Genomic DNA, 12,121 nt, shown 5'->3' on the forward strand with positions numbered 1-12,121 from the left:
AAGGCCAAGAGGTAAGGAGACTTTAAAGGGTTATAATATACATTTTTTAAGTCCAAATCAGGGTTGAAAATACTGCAGTTGGGATCCTTTAGAAACTGTATTATTTTTCTTTTTTACAAGGAATGGTAAAACTAGATAACATGTAAAGCAGAACATATTTATTAGACTAAATAACATGAACTTTGATGAAAAATCAGTTTATGAAACCACAACAGAAATCTAATTGCTGAATATAATGTAGGATGTGACCTACTGTGAACCACAGTTCAGTGCAGGAATACCATGACAAAACTGCCTTTCGTGGTGTAACCCAGTAGCACATAGAGTTACTCAGCACAGGTGCTTTGGGCTAGATTTGGTGAGTTCTAGTGCCAACACTCCAGCTCCCCAGCAGCAGAGTGTGTGTTTGCACTGTACTCATGTAGGCTGTTACCCAGCTTCTGTTGAACTTCCTGCATACAGCTGGAGAGACTGCAATGCTCCCTTTCTCTCCTTTGCCCCTGCCAAAAGGATCTTGGCATTTGACAGGATCCTCTTACTCTTTCTGTTCTTCTCTTTCCATCCATTTTCACTTTTTCCACCCCTTTTTCAGTCTCACTTTACCTTTCAAGAAAAAAGAAAAGGAAAAATAATTAAAAAAAAAAAACCTAAAGAAGGTGTCTTGACAGCTATCTTCCTATGTATTGCCCTTTGCTTGCCTGCAGCTCCTTCCTCTTGAAAATGTAGCTTCAAGTCTCCTGTGTCTCTTTTCTTCACCAACAATTAAGGTCTCTCCAGGATCTGTCGAGGCAGACGGATATTCCTTATGGCACTGTCTTGGACTCCGCAGTCTATGAGCACGTCCGAGTGAAAGGGATGAATCCTTTTGAGAGGGATGGCATGTATTCCCAAATGTGGAGGATGATTAACAGAAGTAATGGCTCAGAGAACAACGTCGTGGAGTCGACCGCAGGTATTCAAAAGGTATGCTTACATTTTGCTTCCCATTGGAGATGCTCTGTGTGACTCCACATTTGTTTAGTTGTTGCTTTTAAATATAAGAGATGCATTCGCACCCAGCTAAAGATCGTGCCTGGTACCTATTTCTGCAAGTCCTTTGCAATCAGCACAGAGCATTGGGACTTCTCAGCTGTGTAGCTTGTTTTTAACAGCATTTTAAAATGTAAGTACCTCAACTGTTTGCCGAAAAAAGGACTTATAGGTGTATTTATAGGAGATGAGTGCATTTATCAGGATGCAAAATGGGAATAGGATCACTGGTCTTAGAACACTAATTATCTTATTTTTGTAGACTCTTAATGCTGAAAATCTTGGCTTTCAGTTGTAGCTATGAATCATGTTTGTTTTGAGAGAGGAAGGCAGAAAAAGATGATCTGGCTTTAAAGATCAGTCTCACAACCACTTTCTGTGGTGGGCTTTGAGAGTAGGAATCAATTTTTGTAAGCATGTTTGTGAATTCAATAACTCCCTCCCAATTTTTGTTTGACAGCTACAGCTATAAGAGTGAATATTCAGTATAATGAGTGACTGTATACAAACTTTTTGCCTACCATTTTATCTTTATATTCAGATTTTTAAATCAAATCAAAGAATTATCGTATTTTGTTAACTTTATTTTGAACTTCAAAATGGGAAGATTGATTAGACAAAATATCTATGAATTGTGTGCTTACTTGTTATAAGCTTGATTTAGAGACTTCTAAAAATCCAGAAAAACTCTGCCTTTTGTCTCCTTCAAAATCCATTTACCAGGAAAACCTGTAATTTCTGATGTTTTCACACTGAATACAGACAAGGGAAAAAAGTGTGTTAAAAAGAATGATGTAATCACTGGTGATCTCTTGATAATAAAAGAACTACAAAATAACAAAGATTCTTTGGAGTTCTAAAATCACCGATCCAACCTCTGGATAACCAGGATCATATTTTCTCCTCTGGAGGACTAAACAGCTTAAAAGAAGAGGCAAGAGTGGCCCTGGGGAACTGCACTTTTGAAACCCCTTTAGATAAAGTCATGAGCTGAAAGAGCAAGAAAAAAAGTCTGAAGATTTATAGGCTAGAGGAAATTGCTTTTTTTGAGAAAACATATTTTAGCTTGGTTTGTAAGGGGCTGATAAAGCTAGGGGTTGACTTTTGTATATATATATATTTTAAAAAACTGCCCTCCTTTTGGTTTGCCTTCCCAAGTTATACAAAGGGTTTCAGAAGAATTAAAAAACAGAGTACATCAAACACAGCTGTGCTGACTAAAGGCTTTTAGCTGAAAAAAAACCCAAACAAATGGTGTAGCATGCTGGCAGGTAATTCCAGATTACAGTCTTTGATTTCTTGTTCCTGGAAATATGGCATTTGCTATCTTAAAACCTACAAAACCAGAAATTTCTAAGTTCTTTAATTTCCCATGATTCTGCTCCCCAGGAATAAGCACTTGCAAGTGATGATGTTGAAAAACTAAGTTGTGCCATGTGAAGAAGCCAACCACCCTCCAGTTCAAAAAAATCAGACATCTTAGGCCTGATTCTAATGAACATACACATTTACCTACGTGTGCATTTTCTCCCCTTCCTTCAGTTTACAGGAAGATATGACACAGAAAAAGATTATTTGCCAGCTGCTACTCACACAGAAGCTTTGGGGAGATTGTATTTGGCCTGCTCAGGAAGAAAGCTGGATGAAGAAAGTGATGTTAAAAGCTAATCTTAGGCAAAGAAAGCTAATATTTTAAAAGGTAGCTGATAAGAGGCAGAGATTATAATCTCTGTAACACACTTCAAAAAATGAAAACATTTCAGAGGAAAGAAATTCATGGGCCTCCTAGGCCTATATCTATGCTTCATGATGTTCTTCAGGGTCTTTAATGAATTTAACTGGCCACATCACAGCTATTAAGCTAAATATAACTCTGGACAAGCTAAACCAACAGGTCTTCCTCTGTGTTTCATTTTGTTTCTACCTTCCTAAAGCATGACCGAACAGCAGTTTGTCCAAGCTCTGTGATGCCATTACCTTGGCACACGTTCCTGGAGTGCCAAGTGAGAGAGCAGAGACTTACAGAGTGCTTCCAAACGGGTACAGGGAAAGGGATTTCCACTCAGCTGACTAATGACCATGAATGTGCTGCGATAGGAGTACACACCATGGAAAAGATGTGTCCTGAAAGGATGTCTGAGTGCAGTGGACATGCTCAGCTTTAACAGCACTCCCTGCTGCACCATCTCAGAGGTTAAATGGGGTTTACAAGTAGCTTTCACAAAATTTTTTGTTAAAGCATAATAGTTCTTTAGTTTTGTTTTGCTTTTATTCTGACAATTCCAGAGGAGCTGGCACTATTGTATTAATGTATATATAAACAGGGGGAAGGGGAGAGGGATCAACCACTGATTTACTCAACACATCACCCCTCTCACTCAGCAGGAATGCGTGCTTGCTGTACCAGTGACTTCATGGGGAATGGTACCCCTGTGAGTGAAAATACAGTACAGCCAAATGACAATGATTGCATAGTCCCACTTCGCATCAGGCAATCTACTGCTTTGACCTGCGTTTCCTAGCAGGAGAGCAGGACAGGCAAGAAGACTAGGATGGGAAGATCATGCCTCTGTAAGTTTTCAGATTTTGGTGTTTATTCGTCCTGTTATTCTCATAAATCAGGTGCACATGTCTCACCGTGTGTGCTCCTGTTCCATCCATAATGAACAGCTATATGTACCATCAGGTCCAGTTAGAGAGCAGCTGAGTAGATTTACCCTGAAGACAGAGCAGGGTAAAGAAACAGCCTGAAAAGCACAGGTGCTTTAGGTATTTTCTTCCATTTGTTGTCTCCTCCTTTCTCAAAAAACAGCAAAAAGCAGTTGAAGGTCTGAGTTTAAGATAGGGAAGCATTCATTCAGTTGTTTGTCTTCCTTCACTGTCAAATCAAAATGGTTGGGGAAGTAGCTGTATTTTTATATAAGCTTGGATTATTCACTTTTTCTTCCCTTTTTCTTTATTATTCTTAAGTGTTTCATGTGTCTCAAATTGATTTTCCTTTTTTTGCATAGGTTATGAAATATGCATCTCATTCTGTCTAAGGAAACTCTATTTTTGCAGAAGTTATTTATTCAGAGAGGATTTACAGAGGCCTAAGTCATGCCTGCTTAAACATTCATTGAGGACTCCAAGAAAAATCATTTAGGCTTAAACATATCACATTACATACCTCTTTATGTCTTTTTAAAAAGCACATTACCCTGTTTAATCCTTTACAAGCACCACAGGCTTTCCTATCCTTGGAACTATTCCCATTTAAAATATAATGAAGCGCTTCTTTTGTGCCCCTGTCTGCTCTTTCTTCCCTGGAGTATAATAGTGCTTAATGCCCTATCCTACCCACCTTGTTCCTCTGAACATGATACCATAGCCTACAGCGTCTTCATTTTTCTAAGTAGTACAGAGTGGAAAATTCCTTTCCCAGGCAGAATCCAAATGTGTTTGAAACCTCTGCCTATTTAACTCTATCTGCAAAATATTTAGTTCATAGAAAACTTGTGAATGACTGTCAGGTGAAATAATGCTTATGGATGTTGCATTAAGAGAAACTGCTCATAGGCTCATAGTATTTCCTTTTCAACTTGCACACAGCATCAAAAGGAATTTGGTCTTGAGATTTGGATTTTCTTGTCATCCCACTTGCACTGCCAGTGGAAACGTGCTTGCAACTGCTGAGCCCGTTTGTTTTCCCTGGACACTGGGGATGGCACTTTTACCCTCCCAAAAATACTGTAATAGTAAAATATTGTTTAAACTACTTATGAATAGACCATAGTAAAGTTTTGTTAAGGTGATTCCTCTGGGAAAGAAAGGGGTAATAACAATTTATGATTCTGTGCTAGAACAAATCATTAATAACTAAACATGGACATTCTTAATTTGTTTACAACAGTAGCGACAGTATGAAGATTTATTTTGGTGGGCCAAAAAACCTCCTGAATTAACTAATTTTCCTGATATACCCACAGAATTGTCATCAGAATTGCCATTCTTGTGGCAGATACACTGATCACACCACATAAAATTATTTAACATATGGAAGTTGATACATCTTTGTTGTGAACATTTCTGACCATGGAGTAGCCCAATGAAAAGACACTGAAATAAAAACAGAACAAAGACAGACTTTGGGATACTGGATCTGTACCATGATTCAGCAATTTAACAGTGGCTAAGATAGGGATAGGAAGCAAAAAAGGAAGAGCATATAAAAATGCTGGGACAGTACTCCAGTATATCTTAATTCACAAGAGGATCAGCTACACTATGCAGCTGTTGGTTAGCAAGCTAATTATCAACCCAGACACTGTTCCCTGGCTCCCCTCTGCCTCTGGAGGTGATGCTTCTTGGGCAGCTGACATGTTCTGTGTCAGCTCTACGAGTAATAAGGTTCACAACTACCCCTAAGAACTTGATACGTTCAGTCCCACAGCTGAAGGTGCAATTCATCTATTTTCCAATTACTGTCTCCTGCACAGTCCATGATTTGGAGCTGAAAGATGCCTGGGGGTACAAGCGCACCTACTGCCCTCGCCTTTTATTATTGTGGGTGGTCTGGCTGTTTATTTTTCTTTTCTGCAATCCTGTGTATCTTTGCTTCCATATATGGGGCTTAAAAAAACTTACAACAGTGTAAAAAATTAGAATCCTGACCAGAAAGCACTGCAAATGCAGTGTGGTGTTACTTTCAGGCTATATCAAAAAGCTAATAGCTATCTGGGTTGGCTGAGGAGGTCAGTGTGTTTTGGAAGTATAATAACTGGTCTGTGACTGTTAACAGAACACGAAGAAGATTCTGTGCATAGCTTTAAAAATGAAATATAAAACTCTTTTCCTGCTACCTCATTTTCTCAGAATTCAAGGTAGGTTGTTCTCCCTCACCAACACTCCTGAGCATATATTAAAGTCTGATCTTACTTTGACTTTCTAGAGAGTTTTCACAGGTTTTATCTTGAGTAAAACACCTGTAAAAGTTATTTTCTGCAGAGCTGGGCTTTATTCAACTGAATACATAAGTCAAAATTTGAGTCGGCCTACATATCAAGAAATGGATCTACATGGACATGTATTCATCCAGCAACTAAGCAATCCAACTATGGCTGTATTCCCTTTGTCTCCAAAGTTTTCAGGAAAGTTTATCTGAGTTCATCTTCTCCTATTTCATCTTACGTGCTCCGGAACGTACCTCACCCTTTTTGCTCTCACTGAAATGCCATCCAAGTTACTCATAACTTCTGTTCAAAGGTCAGTCTGCATATGCCTGCCAGTCACTGTAACAACCTCAGATGTCACTGACGCATGTCCTGCTGTGGTGCTGTGCCGTTCTTTGACTGCCTTTGCTTGCTCTCTCTCTTATCTCTCTATTCTTTTGGAGAATTTTCCAGACTCATTCTGAAATTTTTGTGTGCCACCCTACATCTAAGACCATGGTCTTTTCTATCTGTAGCTTATCCATGCCTATTCTTAAATCCAAACAAATTGGCTCCACAGAGACAACTTGCAATTTTGCTTCTCTTAAACTGAACTGAACTTCTTTCATCTGAAATAAACTTTGTGTGTTTTCCTCTGCTGTCTGTTCATGTCTGACCACTCATTTAGGTCAACCTAAAACCTACAGTAGTTGACTTCATCCTCCGAATTTTCTTTCTGTGGCATTCTGTTTCTGTGTCTATTGAAGTTTTCCCAATTTCCTTTCCGTAGCATGTCTACTGTTTACCCATACAACCTCCAGTCCATTGGTTCAGGAGTTTTCAGTGTTATTTTCTGGGACCTCCATAAAGCACCCTTTCTACATTTAGTTCCATTGAAAATCCTACTGGGTTTAAAAAAACAAACAAACAAACAAAAAAAAAAACAAAAACAAACAACAAAACACAACAGCAACAACAAAACAACACCCAAAACCAGTTGTCTTGGCTTTCAAGGCTTTTTATGGTGGATTCTGAGTCTCCCTGTAGCTTTCTCATTTCTGAATTGGAAATCACTTGTGTGAGCTTCCAGTGCAACTCCTTTTTCAAGCAAGCATCTTTATGCTTTCTCCAAGGACTCTTCTGTAATGTATGTTTTCCCTCAAGTCAGTGGTCTTCTCTTTTCTTCAAACTCCTTAGCACTCCTTTTGCTATTACACTAACAAAAACCTTGACAACTGGGTCTCTGGCGTACTATGATCGCTACCCATCAGCTGAGCAGTGCTGTTTTGTTATTTCTTTATGTTCTTTCCCTTCCTTTGGTTCATTTTATAACTGCCAAACCAGAGGAGAGAGAAGAACTCACGCTATAGTCATCTAAATACTAGCATAGATGTGATGTGAAACCTAAGAACTACTATAACCCAAAATGAACTAAATTAATGAACACCACCATTATCAGATGAAGAGTATTTCTCCAAAAACAACCTCTCTGTGTCTGACTTTCCAGCCTTCATCCTGAGAGGAGAACTACAGCCTAACTTCAAAAGATGAGCATGGGAACTAAAGTTTAAAACAGTCTAATACAATATAAAAAGATAGGGAGAAAATAAGATTTTATTGAGCAATTGGTCCTTATTATCTCTCAGTTTCTCCAGCTTCAGTGGTGTCACCTACATATTTCTTTTGAATTCTCTTGTGGATTAACATCATTAGTCTGAAAGACAGTTTTCTAATCTTGAAGTTTTCTAATCTTGAAGTTTTCTGCTCATTTTCAGATGTTTGTTGGCCTGAAAGCTTGGTTATTTAGGGCTCTCCCCACAGATATATCCCTTCCTCTGTTCAAAGATATTTCTCTCTTAAAACCTTGCTTCACCTAGATCTGTCAATGGCCCCTATCTTGTGTAACTTGAGGTGCCTAATTTAGGTGCCCAAATTTCTTTCCTAGCTATTGAAGACAGACAGTTTACATCTCTAGAGTGGTCAGGAGTGCCTATTTTTCTTGTCGGCTTATTTTGTACAGTACCTACCGAACTAAGATCATATTCCATGACTAGAAATGGCAATAAAAATAAGAAATAGCAAAATATGCTCTGAGGAACTAATTTTGCTTCAATTCTGTAGAATTACATTTTGCAGAGAGCTGAGTCCAGACTTTTCAGCTGGAAAAAGGATAGCTAACAGCCCTTTGAGTAGTAAGCATGGAATGGAAGGGGTGGGCCCCACCCAGAGGGTCCCAGTCCTTCATCTTGATGGCCAAATACAAAGTTCACACCTTCACACCTTAGCCTGCGTCTAACCCTGTAGTCATCTTTTTATATGGCAAAACAGTCCAGAGGGGAAAATTGATTCCTTTTTAAGTGGAGATTTCACTTGACGTTTCTCTTCTGTAGAACTGGACTAATTAGGATGGAGTTAGGAGTGAAAAACCTGGCATGCGTCCCTGTCCTGACAGCAGGAGACCAGCTCTGTGTGTGGGTATCTGCCACTGTAAGTTTCTGGAGAACTTTGGATATTTCTGACAGGTAGGAACACAACACTACACTCTGACAGCAAGTGTACCTAGACCACAGCACGTGGAGTAACTGCTTGTGGCTACGTGTATGAGGACTTTGTAGTTGGCAATGCTTAGTTTAACCCTCTTATATCTTCTTGTGCCTTTTTCTGGCTCTGAGCACTTTGGGAATTGCTGCTAGAACCATGTGCATCCCCATTTGTTTCCATGGCCCTATCGCATCTGAATACCGCAATCCCAAGCATTATATATAAGAGACTTTAAATTTCTGAATAAATAAACAGCATGGATGCTGCTTTCATTTGCACTGGCAAGCGATTAATTGTAGAAATTCTGAGCTCTGTCCTGAAGCCAGGATTTTTAGGGGATGGAAAATTTTGGAACATAGCAGGGAGTAAGAAAACTGACAATTAGAAAATAATTTAAGAAAAAGGATGCATTTCCAGGCAGTAGTTGTAAAAGCTGAGCATGAGCATGTCAGGATAATGCTTAAAGAAAATTTTTTTGCTAGTATTATCTATTGCTGAATATTTCTCAGCTGATCACACTCAGTATTAGGGAGGCATCTGTTAAAGGATTGTATAAACAGAAAAGGATGCTGAACTCATCCCTACAAATGAGTAGCTTAGTTTGTGCATATTTGGATCTACCAGAGCAATGCTGTTGTCATATGCTGGAAAAAGAAAAGGTTTAAAAGTATTTACTAGGTGATAAGTGCATTTATTATACATTAGCACAGGAGAGGTCTGAAAGAGAAACAGCTCTCATGGATGCTGTTACAAACCATCTCATGAGTGAAATACAGGATTAAGTAAAGAGTACAAAACTGGAAATGTCTTCACAGGTATATTTGTAGCAAAATGGAAATTCTGCTGCATGTTGCTCTCTCAATTAAAACCAAAACCAAATTATGTTTTCCCTTCTGTTGATCAGCTGCAGAGGCCAGGAGGGGTTTGGGAGATGCAGATTCTCTGGGGCAGAAAGGTACTGAGGGGTCCATTTTGTAAGGTGTCAGTTGTCATTTGGGCACTTTTGCTAGATAAAAAACACTTGCTACTTTTTCCAACCCATAAATCTACTTCTAATGCTGTTGCTAACATTGTACATACTACTTTCCTAAGCTCTTCCACCTATGGCATCACCTCGGTGAAAAAGACTATGACCAACAGACCAAAAACTGGAGAGGGATGAGCATGCTGTGCTGAGATGTTAACAGAGCAGTGAATCTCCTCCTGTGTGTCAGCAGCTTGTGGAGGGATATATCCTTAGGATTTTTGAGTAGTGCTCTTTATTAAACAAGAGAGACTCCTGATGAAAGTTACACACTCCCACACATATGCTTTTCTAGTCTGGTCACATCAGATATGGACCATGTCTGTGCAACCTAAAGGGAAGCAAACCTTGGCATGAGTAAAATGTCCTACTTGAAGTAATTCATTTACTTCTTCAGGTCACTTCCTGTGCCATTTTCCTGTGGAAGGATGACAAAGGAATTTGTGCAGTTTAACAACCATACATTTTCTTTTATGCCGAAATCCAGTCCCATATTCCTTTTTAAAAAAATCAATTGAAAATGTCTGTCAAAAATTGCTGCCACAGGAAGAAATAGAAATTTGGATTAGATCTTCTCCTTCTGTCCCCCTGCTTTTATTAACTCACTCGTACAAAAGCAGTATTAATTCACAGTTCCCTCATCATGCCTCTCTGTGGCTTGTACCCCTTTCTATGGCAGAGGGACATGTCCATGCACTGATACCTCATTTTGCATTCTCATTATCCTAAGAAAGAAAAACTCTATAAAATGCCTGACAGAGAAGAGTAGTTTGGCATTTGGAGCACTCTTGTTTGGCTATAGGGGACATGAAAGGTATAAGGCATTTGTTATTCTGGTCCTATGAGCTCTTGTTGCTCCATTTTATCTCCATTAACTTCATACTTTTCCTACAGAGGTTCTGTAACATTTCCAGGTTCATGAAGATTAATAGCACCACCCTCCTGAGAGTGTCTGGGGACTACACAGACTCCTACGCTGCTCCAGCAACCTCTGCTTGTTCTTCTGAATTCTCACTTCACTTTGTTTCCTCCCTCTTACTTTTTCATGTTTCTGCTTTTTGACCCTCTGTCCCTTCTGTTTGGATAACAGCTACTCCAGCTTTTCCCCAGCTCTTGAACCCTTTCTTCTTTCCACCCTTCACCTCTCTACACAGTTACACATCCCCTTTGTTATCTCCATCTTACATTGTTTGCTGTTTGTCTGTGCAACGAAATCTGTGACTTTCCATTTGCAATCAGATGAAGTGTTCCAAAAACTCTGACTGTCACTTTGAAGCCCAGTTGCAGACTCATAGTGTGGTGTGCTGCTCTGGGGATGTATCACACACAGATGAGGGAAATGCAGACTCTGTCTAATGATCAATAGATGGAGACAGGAGAGCATACTCTTGCTCCAGGCACAGAATTTGGTAATGTATTCACTTTCTTACTTAAATGTTTCCAGCTATCTTTTTTTTTGTATTAACATATTTTAATAATACCAAAATATATTGTGATGCATTAAAAAATGCAAATGATAGGATTGAATGTAAGGTTGTTTAAAGGATATGTGCAACAGAAAAAAGAAATGAATAGAAATAATGAGAAAGGGGATTGATAAAATGTGCCCTAAGTTCCAGCCCTAAAGCATGACTTTGACTATGAGGCTGCGAGTCTAAAATCATGAGAGAGGCATAAGAGGTAACAGAGGGATCTTGTTTCATGTTTTTGGAGCTGCTATACCAATTGTTTATAAAACAGTTTTGATAGATTTAGATAATTTCTCTTAGAAAGCTTGTTACCAAACAAACAAAATGTCTGTTCCAGAGACTGGCAAATGCAGTTGCAGTGAGTAGACCTGTAGTGAGTCTCCACTGTAAGACATTTGATAGTTTGTCATGAAATGATTCAGAGTTTTTTCATTCTAATATTCTTACAGCTGGAGTCATAAAAAAGAAATGGGATTCATAGATCAAGTTCAGATAGCAAATTTTTAGAATATCATCCTTAAATAGTCAATACATTAATAAACATATTGGTAGGCAACTAAATACTAGTGAAGTAATAAGAACTGTGCAGGAAAATTAAGCTACAAACTAAAAACCACTAGCAGAATACTTAGGAAAATCAACCTTTCTAGTCTCTAACGTATATAAATATCAAGCCTCTAAGTATTGGAAAATTTAATTAAAACAGATGATTGCCCTTAAAGTCATCCTAGTCTCAAAACATGAGAGAGGAGGAAGTCCAGTGCAGTTTAAGATACACACAGAGCAATAAAGCACAGAAAAGGTTAATTTTTCAAATACAGAAGAGGAACCCAAAATTTTACCCCAGAATGGTGGTTGTTTTACAAATTCTAGGTCTGTGCTTCTAAATACCTATGTGCATTTAAATGTTCATACAGGTTGTAGAGCTAGAGAGATGTCTATTGTCTTATCTGAAAATACCTGGTCTGGGAGACTAGAGACTGAGCAGGCTTTTGCTACTGGCTGCTTTTTGACATTGTCCTCAGTCATTTCATTATACATAGTAGGAAACATTTTAGTAAAATTGCATCTTGTTGGAATATATAATTTTATTGATTTATTCCAATCAATTCATCTTATTAGTTTCTTGAAAGTGTTATGAGGAAGGT

General features: G+C 38.6%; 1 protein-coding gene across 3 annotated transcripts in view; it reads left to right on the top strand.

The window, feature by feature from the left end:
- Positions 1-12,121, top strand: part of GRID2 (glutamate ionotropic receptor delta type subunit 2) — a 698,274-nt gene that overhangs the window by 606,781 nt on the left and 79,372 nt on the right. For all 3 annotated transcript variants that reach the window (XR_005564017.1, XM_027731749.2, XM_039382594.1), the window contains exon 13: positions 768-963. Coding sequence is in view for 2 of the 3 variants with exons in the window: in XM_027731749.2 (XP_027587550.1) it covers positions 768-963 (196 nt within the window). In the remaining variant the exon portion in view is untranslated. The remainder of the gene's footprint in view (positions 1-767; positions 964-12,121) is intronic.

This window comes from Pipra filicauda, unplaced genomic scaffold (assembly GCF_003945595.2).
Source record: "Pipra filicauda isolate LSUMZ 115617 unplaced genomic scaffold, ASM394559v2 scaffold111_size4109106_pilon, whole genome shotgun sequence".
Taxonomy (NCBI): domain Eukaryota; kingdom Metazoa; phylum Chordata; class Aves; order Passeriformes; family Pipridae; genus Pipra; species Pipra filicauda.